The sequence below is a fragment of the Festucalex cinctus genome, chromosome 21 (assembly GCF_051991245.1).
Source record: "Festucalex cinctus isolate MCC-2025b chromosome 21, RoL_Fcin_1.0, whole genome shotgun sequence".
In the NCBI taxonomy this organism is placed as follows: Eukaryota; Metazoa; Chordata; class Actinopteri; order Syngnathiformes; family Syngnathidae; genus Festucalex; species Festucalex cinctus.
In genome coordinates this window covers 975,822-988,527 of record NC_135431.1, presented here as the reverse complement: position 1 = coordinate 988,527, position 12,706 = coordinate 975,822, and the positions used below count along the sequence as shown (strand labels likewise).

Below are 12,706 nucleotides of genomic sequence, written 5' to 3'. Positions count from 1 at the left end.
ACATAGCATGGATTTTTTTCACTTTTTTGGAGGCGGGGCCTGTGAACCAACTCGGAGGTGAGTTACTGTCTGACAAAAAAGTTTGAACTCTTTGACTGCCAAAAACGTGTAATAGCGATGAGTAAAATCACGACGTATGCTGCCATAAATGCTAAATGACGTTTTTTTGGGGGTTTTTTAATCAATGGGAAGTGCACATTTTTTCCTGATGAAAGAAGACACTTTAATCATGCTTTTGGTAGGTTCCATATTTGTTTTTATAGCAAAAGAACACAATATTCTTTGGGCTTGCAAAATCAGTCCCAAATCCAGTAAAACAGCCAGGAGCGAACGGGGGGGGGTTGCTTCATTGAAAATGGCTGCCGGTCAATGAGTGAAGTAAATGAGTGGGGGGGGGGGTAGCAATAATAATAATAATTAGGTGACGTGGTTGTTCCGTGGCTGTTCAAGTTGTTAGGAAGAAGCGATTGCGTCCGATGAAGTTGTGGAAAGCGGAGAGGCCGGCACGATTGAGAAAGAGGGAGAGAAAGAGAGAGAGAGGCCTCTCTCGCCTTTCTCATCAGACCGCTGCCACTCGGTCCTCATAATTCCTCCTCCTCGCCCACGGAGGTCAAAAAAGCGTCTGGGATGAATCACGCGGCACGTCCGGACTTTTCCAGCGAGTCGTGATGGATGACATGAAGCAGCTCCGCTCGCTTACTCGCTCGCTCGTCTACTTGGGGGGGATTAGCGCCCGAGCCTCCCGTTTCCTCCGTTGCCGCTTCCGCGCCGGACCGCGGCCAACTTTTGTCGCATGTCGGCCTCCCGCCGGAATGGAAAAAGACTTGCGTGCGTCGAATGTTGCTTTCATCGCCACCAAATGTCAAATGTATATAAATAGAATATTACAAAAAAAAAGGTCCTACTAGCCTACTTACTAAATGCTAACAAAATTAGCATAGATGCTACGCTAATGGAAAACCCTTAAAACAACTGCAACTTTAACATACGTGGAGTAGAAACACATACAAGCAAAGCAGAACATACAACAATGAATTCATCTTGCTAGCCTACTTGCTAAATGCTAACGTATAATATAAAACATAGACAAACAGAAATTAGCATAGACGCTTCAGTAATTGTAAACATTTGGAGCAGCAAAACATGCAATCCTCACGTCATCGTTTTGCTCTGCGGCAACAACTTTGAATCCTTTATGAGGATCTTCTCAGCCTCTTCTTCTTCATGGTCTTCATGACGTTACATTTCTTTCAGTAGAACTCAGTGCTGCCAGACGGCTTGTTGTGGCCCGACGTGTTACTACACGAAAGGCGCAAAACTCTCAACAAAACGCCTGCCTTCAAAATCTGCCGCATAGCGGCACGCAATTTAGCAGCGCCGATATCGTTCCAGTTGGCCGAATGATTCACGTTCAGGACTTGCAGCTATTACAGAGTCATTACAATCATTTTGTTGGCCTCAGTCCCAACAACGTTTGACAAGTTTTTTCCCCCCGTCGCCACAACAGCTGGAAGTCTTCGGCGACGTCACCAGCCTGGACGTGCCGGGCCTCATCTCCCAGACGGAGTACGACGTGGCCGTGACCCCCGTGTACGACGAGGGGCCCGGGAACCCCATGCTGGGAATGGCCATCACCGGTCTGCCCGACTTCGTTTTCTTTTTTTCTTTCAGTGACAAAATCAATGAGCAACGTTTGTCTTGTTTTGTTTTTTCCCAGCGGTTTTAACGCTCGTCCTGTTTTTCTGTCAACAGACGTGGTTCCGGCGCCCAAGAACCTCAGGTTCTCCGACGTGGACCTGACCTCCTTCAGGGCCACGTGGGAGCACGGAGCGCCCGACGTGGCGCTCTACCGCATCGGATGGGCCAAGAAAGGACACACGGACTTCCAGTCGGTAAGATGCAAACAAAACTAACAGAAAAACTAAAATTAAAAAAAAATAAACATTTCGTGAACGAAATTAAATAAAAACGAAAATGCTTTTAAAAAAATGAAAGCTAATTGAAACTACATTTTATGCTGACAAAACTAACTAAAATTAGAGCAAAAATGTCTTTTATTTTTTTGTTTCCTTTGTCTAACTCAAACTAAACTAAAACTAAGCAGATGTTAAATAACTAAAATTAATAAAAAGTAAAAAAAAAAACATCCTGAAACTCAATTAAAATTGACAAAAAAACACAAAACAAAACCTCAAAACAAAATCAAAATTTACGAAAAAGCTAAAATTCAAAAAACTATTTTGTTCACAAAATAAAAAAAATAAAAAAACATTTTTTTAAAAACTAAACTAACTGAAACTACATTTTATGTTTCCAAAACAAACTAAAACTAACTCTAATTATAGCAAAAATGTCCTTCATGTTAGTCTTTGGTAATTAATTGAATGCATGAGCTTTGGGGGATGATTTGAAATGTGATTCGAAGTTGATTTATTTTGATATTTACCGGAATAAGGACGCAGAAGTGACGTCATCTAGCAGCAGCCAATAGAAAAGCACCAAAAGATGACGTCGCTCCCATGCTGTTTTTTTTTTTTTTAAATATTGTGCACAATACACTTAACAAAAAAAACTAATAATGAAACTAACTACAACTGAACCAAAACTACGCATTTATTAAATAAATAAAAACTAACAGAACCACCCTGAAAACCAATTCAAACGAACTAAATGTAGAAAACTAAAACTCAAACCGATATGAAAGGTAACTCAAATGAAAACTGTAAATAACCCCGCTGTGATGTCACCGGCCCGCAGTCCATCTTGGGCAACGACGAGACGTCGCACCTGCTGGAGAACTTGGACCCGGACACCGACTACACAGTGACCGTGACGGCCATCTACCCGGACGAGTCGGAAAGCGAAGACTTGTTGGGAAACCAGCGCACGCGTGAGTCTTCGATAACTTTCGCATACAACAACGCAAACACGCATGAGAATCAATACAAATAATTAGTATTATTCAGTATTCAATAAGTCATTTTAGCAGGAAGTTGCAATCGAGAGACTGGAAGAGTCACAGAAAGGCATATTAGTGCACATTTGTGGAAATATTTATGGCTTCAAACACCTATTGTGAATGTTATCGTGCATCTTAGGTTAGTTTGGAAATTTCACTCCATATCTTGAATTTTTATTGTTATTTTGAATGAGTGGAAGCTGTAATGAGCTTGTTTTCTCTTTTTAGTGTTGAAGGCCGTGGACGGTATGTCAATGAAATGCTCTTGATTGTTTTGTTTTTGTGTCCTCACAACTGCATGTGTGTTCCTGTGTGTGTGTGTCCCACATTCTCGTTCGTTGATGACATCATGCAAAAAAACAAAACATCATCCATGCATTGCGTCTTGTCATTGTTATGGGAAAGTGGCAGGACAAAATGTTGTTGTACGCTCAACAGACGTGATTTGCTCGTCCAATTTGTCTTCCTCTGACCGGCCAATCAGAGGACTCAAAAACGCTGACATCACAGAGGACGAATTGGAAATCCGATTGGTAGAAGAAACAGTTGCGCTTTGAATATAACCTCATTTGGCCAGAACCACTCATTGTTTGGCCATGGGCAGATTACAGTTGGCATGGCGACACATAGATGCTGAAATCTGATTGGATCAAATAAAAAAAAAATAAAAAAATCCAACTTACACATTACTTGAAACAATGTAGTAATGAAAATCGTGACTCACCTTGATTCCGAGCCACCTGTCATGTGTGTCCTATCCATCTCATGTAACATCATTGCATTATCACACGATCTGTGACATCATCATCATCATCAGAAGTGTTGCATGTGTCATTGTCACGGAGCGATCATATAAACCTTAAAAAAAAATAATTTTGTTCCCTTGAATCATCAATTTGCCGAGGTGGCAAAAGTATTTCGACTTCATTGTAACTTCAGTGTTTCCCCACAGATTTGAAATCTAATTGGGTGAGTGGACTTCTTGGGGGTGGGGGCGGAGTCTCTCAGTCCTGTTACTACATATCCTCTAGCCGTCACAATCCGCAAGTGAGTGACGGCGAAATAATCGTTACATGCCGTATATCTGCTCCAGAGTTATTATAGTTTTGGAATTTTTCTTTTTTTATTAGTTTAGATTTTGAGTTGAGCTTTGGTTTTGTTTTTGTTTTTTTTGTTTTTTATTTTGTTTTAAAAAAGCATTTTCGTTTTTATTTTAGTTCGTTAACGGAAACTTTTTTGTTGAATTTTAGTTTTAGTTTTTTCGTTTTAGTTCACTAAAATAACCTTGATCCGGTTACGACACTTTTTTTTTTTTTTTACTTTTTTTTTTTCTTGAAAACTTCCTGGGTGGCGGCCATTTTACTCTGGTGGCCCGCCCAACGATTAACACGGTGTGGGAAACACTGAACTTCACACCACTGGTGTCAGTTTGTGATCAACCCTTTTGTCACCAAACCTGCTTGATGATCAACACTTCTTCTTCCATCAAACTCTAAAAGCGGAATTGTCACCATCTCATCTTCATCATCATCATCATCATCGTCGTCGTCATCGTCCTTATTCACACCGCCCACCCTGACTTTGTTTTTTTTTTTTTTTTTGTGCGTTTGTGGCGGCGAACCGCAGTGCGCCCGGAGCCTCCTCGCAACCTGCGCGTCACCAACGCCACCGTCAGCACCCTGGGGGTCAAGTGGGACCCGGCCCCCGGACCCGTGCAGAACTACAAGATCACCTACTCGCCGCTGGTGGCCGGAGGCGAACCGCTCGTGGTACGTCCAAAGTGCAGAGAATCGCTCATTTTGGAATTTAGAATTTCTACCTCGAATTTTTCAATTTCACTTCCCAATTTTGATTTTGAATTTCACTTCTTGAGTTTGAAATAGAATTTCTAAATTAGAATTTCCGTGTCTGAATTCAGATGTGGAACACAAACATTCTATGATTTTTCCAAATACCAAAAATTCAGTGTTTAAAAAAAAGAACACTAAATCCAAACTCAGCTCGGCACATCAATCCCTTGGGAAGCGATGTTGACACGTCCCGCGGTTGTCTCTCTTCCACACGATCAGACGCAGGTGGGAGGCAAGAAGACCAGCACGGTCCTCCAGAAGCTGTCGCCCGACACGCCGTACCGCGTCACCATGACCGCCAACTACGCCACCGGCCCCAGCAGAGACGTTTCGGCCGAAGGGAGAACCAGTGAGGGAACGCGCTCGTGACACAACGCCTTCATCTTCTTACTGTCGCTGAACGGTGCGAGTTTCGCCCCCGCAGAGCCTTTGGGCGGCGTGAGGAACCTTCAGGTGCTCAACCCCACCATGACCACGCTCAACGTGCGCTGGGAGCCGGCCGAGGGCCGCGTCAAGGAGTACAAGGTGGTCTACGCGCCGGCCGCCGGAGGCGCCGAGAGCATGGTAGGACTGGTAGGAGCAACTGCCGACTTCCCTGTGGGCGGGGCCGGCGCCTGAGCCCGGCCTACGGAAGGAAGCGCATCTGGGACAGTCGCAATTTCCCACCCCGAAAGTCAAATTGAAAAAGTCGGATGTCCTTCTGTAGCGACGGGCTCACGGACGGTTTCCGCCTTTGGACTTGATTGTGGCCGGTGGATTTTTTTTTTTTTTAGGAGCAAGTGTCGGCGGGCACCACCAGCACGACCTTGAGGGGCCTGCAGCCCGACACGCTCTACACAGTCTCGCTGGTGCCCGTCTACGCCGAGGGCGACGGCAAGATCATGTCGGACAACGGAAGGACAAGTAAGAGCGACCACCACTTTTTTGGGGACTTTTTTTTTTTCTTGACTGTGGCGGCGTGTGCGACGTTCAGGACCCCTGGGCGGCGTGAGGAACCTGCAGGTGAGCGACCCCACCATGACCTCGCTCAACGTCAAGTGGGACCCGGCCGAAGGGGCCGTCCGCTTGTACAAAGTCTTCTTCGTTCCCGTTGCCGGCGGTCGCGAGGAGATGGTGAGAGGAGTCGATGTGGGCCAAGCGCAAGCGGGCGTCCGTCGACGGGTTTTTAATCGACCGCTCGACTTTGCGCAGGAGCAAGTTCCCGCCACCACCACCGACACCATCCTCAGGAACCTTCTGCCCGACACCGCCTACTCCGTGTCCGTCTTGCCCGTCTACCCGGCCAGGGAGGGAAAACGCCAGACGGAGACTGGAAAAACTCGTGAGTCAACGACAAGACAACTAACGAAAAACAAAATAACTCAAATTCAAAAAATAATTTCGTTAACCACATAAAATAAGAAGGAAAATTCTTTTGAAAAAAACGAAAACTAACTACATTTCATGTTTACAAAACTAACTAAAACTAACTATAATTATAACAAAAAAGGTCTTTTGTTTTAGTCTTTGGTCATTAATTTAACGCAGGAGTCTTTGGTGATGTTTTGAAATGTGATTTGAAGTCGATTTATTTTGATATGAACCCAAATAAGGACGTTTGAAAGTGCCTTCATCTCGCAGCAGCCAAGAGAAAAGCACCTTCTGCACCTCCCATGCTGTTTTTTTAAATATTGCACACAACTAATACAAATTTAAAAAAAAGCTAAAACTAATAGTTAGTGAAACTAACTAAAACCAAGTCAAATCCCTCGTCATCTTCCCGCAGTGCCTCTGGGCGGCGTGGGCACCATGCAGGTGACCAACCCGACCATCACCACCCTGACGGTCACCTGGAACCCCGCCGACGGGAACGTTCAGGGCTACAAAGTCATCTATGTGCCGGAAGACGGCGGCTTGGAGATTGTGGTGAGTGCCCAGTGACAACCTCAAACTCCAAGACGTCAATTCAACATCAAGCTTACCAGGATGTTTTCTGATGTAGCAAACGCTGTTTGTCCGGGTCACGGCACCATTTAAGAAGTTCTGAGGGAACTGTGTCATCTTTTTTTTTTTTTTTTTTTAAATCTTCAACACAACAGTGCTGCTATTTTGCAGGAGCAAGTGTCCGAGAGCACCACCAGCACCGTCCTGGACAAGCTCCTCCCCGACACCCGCTACACCGTCACCGTGGTGCCCGTCTACGCCGAGGGCGACGGCCCGAGTCTGACCAACAGCGGCAAGACCAGTTGGGTGCAACTCCCACCGAATCGCAAACATGTCACTTTGGACGGATTTCCAGACCTGCCGTTGACTTGAAAACGTCTCCAAAAGCTCGTATGTGTTGATGCTTTTTTTGTTGTTGTTGTTGTCAGAACCGCTGGGCATGGTGAGGAACCTTCAAGTGTACGATCCGAGCAGCAGCAGCCTCAACGTGCGCTGGGAGCCGGCCGAGGGCAACGTGCGCGAGTACATCGTCATCTGGGTGCCGGCGGCGGGCGGAGACCAGGATGTGGTGAGTGCACCGGAAAATTCTGACCAGTAGAGTCCAAACACACTTTTTAGTACACCGCATATTGGATCGGGAAAACCCGCCGATATCGGATTTTGTGTCGTTTGGTTATTATTGCCACTTTCGTGCCTCCCTCGCTCCCAAAACCAGGACCAGGTGCCGGGAAGCACCACCTCCACCGTGCTGAAGAACCTGCAGTCCGACACGGAGTACAGCGTGACCGTGGTGCCCGTCTACCACGAGATGGAGGGATTGCCGCTGACTGAAAACGGGAGGACCAGTGAGTGCCACAACGGATGACTTTTAGCGAATTCACAAACTGGGCTGGACTAGAATAGTTCGTCCAACTTTTATACCATAATATTAGTGTTTTATCTTGAACTCATTGACTCCCAGCAGCCATTTTGACTGAAGCAATTCCCCCTTCACCCCCGGCGGTTTTACTGAATTTGGAACTGATCTTGCAAGGCCCACACAATATTGTTCTATTGCTATAAAAACATGGAAGTTACCAAAAGATTAAAGTCTCGTCTTTCATTAGGAAAAAAAAAGTATATTTCTATCTCTTTCCGTTTTGCAGCAATTAGCATTAGAATATAGCTAAGTTTCATCATTATTAATATTCCTGGTAAAAACTGGCAAAAAGAGCTTGTTGCAACATGGCCCTAGTTGATCTCTTATACTCTGCTGCCACCTGCTGGCCGTTTGTGTAAAAACTACAATTTCTTCAACCAGGCTGCATCAAAGCCTTCTGTATGCTCTAGCATAAAAACAAAACAAAACGTATAAATGCGTCTTTGGGACTCTTAAAATATTTAAAAGAGAACGTATTTATACGTTTTTGGGAGCAAATGAGTTAAATATAAATTGAAGTTTATTCTAAAGAGTCTTGGATCTTGTAATTCATTCTAACCTTTTTTTCCTTGGGGGGAAAAAAAAACAAAATCAGACATTATTCATATTTTCATTTAAAAAAAAACACATTTTGTTATAACTTCATTTTGGAAAAATATGACTTTTTATCCAGACAAATTACATTTTGTCCTTTTTTTTTTATTTCTTGGAAAAAAATACAAGTCTAAGTCTCATTTATTTTTTCTCCTTTATTTTTAAAATTTCCTCCCGCCGTTTAAGAGTTGAGCCGTTTCCATGTTGCTGTGCATTCACGCCTTGACGTGTTTTTCCCTTTTGTCGCCGTCAGCGCCGGTGGGCGGAGTGAAGAACTTGCAGGTGGTGGACCCGACCATCAGCACGTTGACGGTGCGCTGGGATCCGGCGGTGGGCAACGTGCGCAGCTACAAGGTCACGTACTCGGCGCAACCCGACGGAGAGAAACACACGGTAAGGTTGCTGACCCGACCGCCACGTTCTTCTTTTCTACTCGAGTACAGTAATCGAGTATTTGCGAGTATCTGCTCTGCTCTGACTAACCGGCAGGAGGAAGTGTCAGGCGGCACCACCAGCTTGATCCTGAGGAACCTGGACACGGACACGGTTTACGACGTGGCTGTGGTGCCCGTCTACCCCGACGTGGAGGGCATCGTGCAGACCGACAAGGGCAAGACCAGTAAGTCGCGAGCGGACAAAACGAGCGCTCGCATTCCGGGCTGCGCCGGTCACGTAATTAATTCAATCTTGCCGCGGTTTGTCAACAAGCGGCGGAATGTGCTCGCGCAGCGGCGCTCACATTTCACACCGTCCCCGTGGCCATTTTGAGTTTGGACGGGCATACACGGACAATTCTGTCGAGTCAATTTGACTCAATTCAGAAATAGACTCAAATTGAAGAATTGGAAGCAATAAAAGCGACTCAAGGGTTGAGGAAGGAACTCACGACCTTCATCTTGGGAGACACGCTGCTCCTGCTATCTGCTCGTATATCGCTCACGTCAGCTGGAGCTGATTCCATGATTGCGTGGAATCTTTCCTAACAGACCAAAAACCATCTTTGGTCTCTTTGGAGAAAAGCAAACAGTAGGAGGGGCATAGCTTGGGTGATGATGTGCGGTCTCCCAAGCTGAAAGGTCATGAGTTTGAACCTTAGCCCTTGAGTGAATTTTTTTGATTTATTTTTTCATTTTTTTCAATTGGACTCTTTTCTTAGTATCGATACTCTAAAACGGAGTAGGAATGTGACACTATATCGATTTCGCGATTAAATCGTGATACTTTGTCTCCCAATAGATTTTCAAAATGTCTACACAAGTATCGCAATATTTTTGTAGTTATTAATATACAGCCACTATAACTGCTCCATTGTTCGTGACTTTTTGAGCAATGACTTGGCGGGCCACTAGGGGGAGCGCCTCATAAGAGTGGTGGGAAAATGGACGTAAGTCTTCAGGAGAAGAAGACACATCAGCTTAGTTATAATAATAATAATAATAATAATGATTATTAATATTATTATCATTATTATTATTATTATTTTATATATGTTATATGTATATTTATATATTATATTTATATATTATATTATTATTTTTTGTATTTATTATTATTATTTATTATTATTTTATTGTTTTATTATTTTTAGTAGTATTTATTTTTTAATTTTGTTTATTGATTGATTATTTAATTATTATTTATTTTATTTATTATTTATTATTTATATTATTATTATTATTATGATGTTATGATTGTCTTTGAAAAGATTTGGCAAAATAACATTGCATGAGGTTATAGTTTCGATGATGAAAAGTAATCTTATGAATGTTTCGTTTCGTTTTGTTTTAATTGAATTTTTTTGAATTCTTTTTTTCTCCATTTTTTAGAGCCTCTGAGCGGCGTGAAGAACCTTCGCGTGAGCGACCCCACCACCAACTCGCTGCGAGTGCGCTGGGACCCGGCCGAGGGCGACGTGCGCCAATACCGGATCGTCTACAAGCCCGTCGCGGGAGGAGACCAGATCACGGTGGGGCGCGTTCGCCGGCTTGCACTCGGAAGTACAAATGATGAAAATGTTTTGACGTACAAACTCGAATGAAGGCCTTCTCCACTCTGAAATGCCAAAAAGGATTTTTCCCGTCAATGCTCATATTTGGTGGACCGACCGGGGGCCAACATGGCGGCGACCCCAACTTGCGTTAAAAAAAAAAGTCATCTCTGATTCCAATTTGTTGCTGATCAGATTTTCACACGTCATTGGATCAATATCGATCAGTCGTTTTATTTTTTCGGCCACTTTGCTTTTGTCTGTCTCCCATGCTGAACGTGTCATATTTGATGCGATTGTCCAGATTCAGGAATCGGGCATGGTGACCAATGCGATGCTGAGGGAGCTGCAGCCCGACACGGAGTACACGGTGACGGTGGTGCCCATCTACGCCGACGTGGAGGGAAAGAGCATGTCGGACAACGGCAAGACCAGTAAGTTGACAAATCTCTCACTGGACTGGATGCGAATTTCCACTTCCTGCTATTATTTCCTTGGATGGGAGTCTTCAAGTGACTCTTAGTTATTTTAGTTCACTAAAGCGAAGGAAAAAAACTACAATTTGTCCTGCCGTGCCGGCAGAGGCACTGGGCGGAGTCAAGAACTTGCAGGTGAGCGATCCCACCACCAGCTCACTCAAGGTCACCTGGGAGCCGGCCGAGGGGAACGTGCGCCAGTATCGACTCTTCTACGTCCCCGCCACCGGCGGCGCCGAGGACATGGTTGGTGCCCGCTTATATTTTGTTCTTAATTTCATTTTAATATTATTATTTTTACATATATATATCTATTTCTAGATATTATTATATTATATAAATATTTCCTATTTTTAGAGATGGTTTGAAAGCAGGGGTTATATATATATATATATATATATATATATATATATATATATATATATATATATATATAAATAAATGTTATTATTTTATTATATTTTATTTAGATTTTTATTTAGGTTTTATTTATATTTTATTTATTATTGTTATTATTATTATTATTATTATTATTATTACGATTTATATATTTATATATTATTATTATATTATACAAATATAAATATTTCATATTTTTAGAGACGGATTGATAGCAGGGGTGATATATAAATATAAATATTATTATTTATACTTATTATTATTAATTTTATTATTTGATTATATTTTATTTATATTTTTATTGAGGTTTTACTTGTTATTTTATTTATATTTATTTGATTATATTTTATTTTTTAATTGAATTTAATTTATTATTATTATTTATATATCTATATATTATTATTATATAAATATTTCATATTTTTAGAGACGGATTGATAGCAGGGGTTGTTTTTATTTGATTGTTTTGCCACAAAGACGTTGAAGGGTTGTAAATCGGAGCTGTCCCGTCCTGATTCCTTCCCGCGTGCACGATCAGGAGCAGGTATCGGGAGGAACCACCAACACTGTCCTGAGGAACCTCCTGTCGGACACGCCCTACACCGTCACCGTGGTGCCCGTGTACCCGGAGGGCGAGGGTCTGCGCCAGTCTGAGCGGGGAAAAACGCGTAAGTCCGCCGCCTCCGTTTTTGTCAGACATCTCACATCAAATTGAAAGATCTCCACGGGACCCGGGATTGAGCCCTGGGGGATGCCGGGTCACTTTCAAACGGCAACTTGGAACGTTGCAAACACTCAAATGACAAAAAATAAAATAAAAATAATAATAATAATAATAATAAGTGAATGAGAAGAAGCATAACAATAACGCAAGTGAACACAAATCATTGTTGCGCTAAACGAGCTCCACTTTTCCGATTCTTGACGATTCCCACAAACATCAGCATTTGTGCGCCTTTTACAACCTGCTTTCTTTCTTGCGTGCGTGCGTGCGTGCGTGTGCGTTGTGTGGGACGGTCTGGCGTGCAGACGGCGTGTCGCGCTCACTCAGCAAAATCCACCTTTTAATTGGAGCGCCATGCAAAGATTCCGCACACGCTTCCAGTGGCAAACGGCAAGCTGCACTTTTTCTTCATGTCTGTGCCATCGACGCTCAACAAGTACGCACAATAGTACAAATAAAAAAAAAAAAAGTGAAAGTACTCATTCTGCTATTTGACTTCGGGACAAGCTGTGTAATGTGACTTTAAAGTCTGAATTCTGAGATTAAAGTCAAAATTCTAACTTGAACTCATTCACTCGCCGCCATTTTCACATTTCGCAATCCCGTTCACTCCCGGCTGTTTTGTGCTGAATTTGCAAGGCCCACATAATATTGTTTTCTATTGCTATAAAAACATGGAACCTATCAAAAGAAAGATGAAAGTCTCTTCTTTCATCAGGAAAAAAAGTATGTTTCTATCTGGTTCCATTTTGCAGCAATTAGCATTAGAAGAGAGCGAAGTTTCATCAGTTTTCACAAATCGATTTCAAATTGTAAGTAATTGAGCTTTTTTTCTACATGGCCCTGGTTGATCTCCTTTGCTCTGCTGCCACCTG

General features: G+C 43.0%; 1 protein-coding gene across 1 annotated transcript in view; it reads left to right on the top strand.

Moving 5' to 3' along the window:
* col12a1b (collagen, type XII, alpha 1b) overlaps positions 1 to 12,706 on the top strand; it is an 80,757-nt gene that overhangs the window by 40,623 nt on the left and 27,428 nt on the right. Inside the window, exons 28-47 of the mRNA XM_077511034.1 lie at positions 1,508 to 1,637; positions 1,753 to 1,892; positions 2,758 to 2,890; positions 3,188 to 3,205; positions 4,586 to 4,728; positions 5,029 to 5,158; positions 5,234 to 5,373; positions 5,583 to 5,712; positions 5,783 to 5,922; positions 6,001 to 6,130; positions 6,575 to 6,714; positions 6,904 to 7,033; positions 7,161 to 7,300; positions 7,448 to 7,577; positions 8,499 to 8,638; positions 8,735 to 8,864; positions 10,072 to 10,211; positions 10,537 to 10,666; positions 10,815 to 10,954; positions 11,646 to 11,775. Of these exons, the coding sequence (XP_077367160.1) occupies positions 1,508 to 1,637; positions 1,753 to 1,892; positions 2,758 to 2,890; positions 3,188 to 3,205; positions 4,586 to 4,728; positions 5,029 to 5,158; positions 5,234 to 5,373; positions 5,583 to 5,712; positions 5,783 to 5,922; positions 6,001 to 6,130; positions 6,575 to 6,714; positions 6,904 to 7,033; positions 7,161 to 7,300; positions 7,448 to 7,577; positions 8,499 to 8,638; positions 8,735 to 8,864; positions 10,072 to 10,211; positions 10,537 to 10,666; positions 10,815 to 10,954; positions 11,646 to 11,775 (2,584 nt within the window). The remainder of the gene's footprint in view (positions 1 to 1,507; positions 1,638 to 1,752; positions 1,893 to 2,757; positions 2,891 to 3,187; positions 3,206 to 4,585; positions 4,729 to 5,028; positions 5,159 to 5,233; positions 5,374 to 5,582; positions 5,713 to 5,782; positions 5,923 to 6,000; positions 6,131 to 6,574; positions 6,715 to 6,903; positions 7,034 to 7,160; positions 7,301 to 7,447; positions 7,578 to 8,498; positions 8,639 to 8,734; positions 8,865 to 10,071; positions 10,212 to 10,536; positions 10,667 to 10,814; positions 10,955 to 11,645; positions 11,776 to 12,706) is intronic.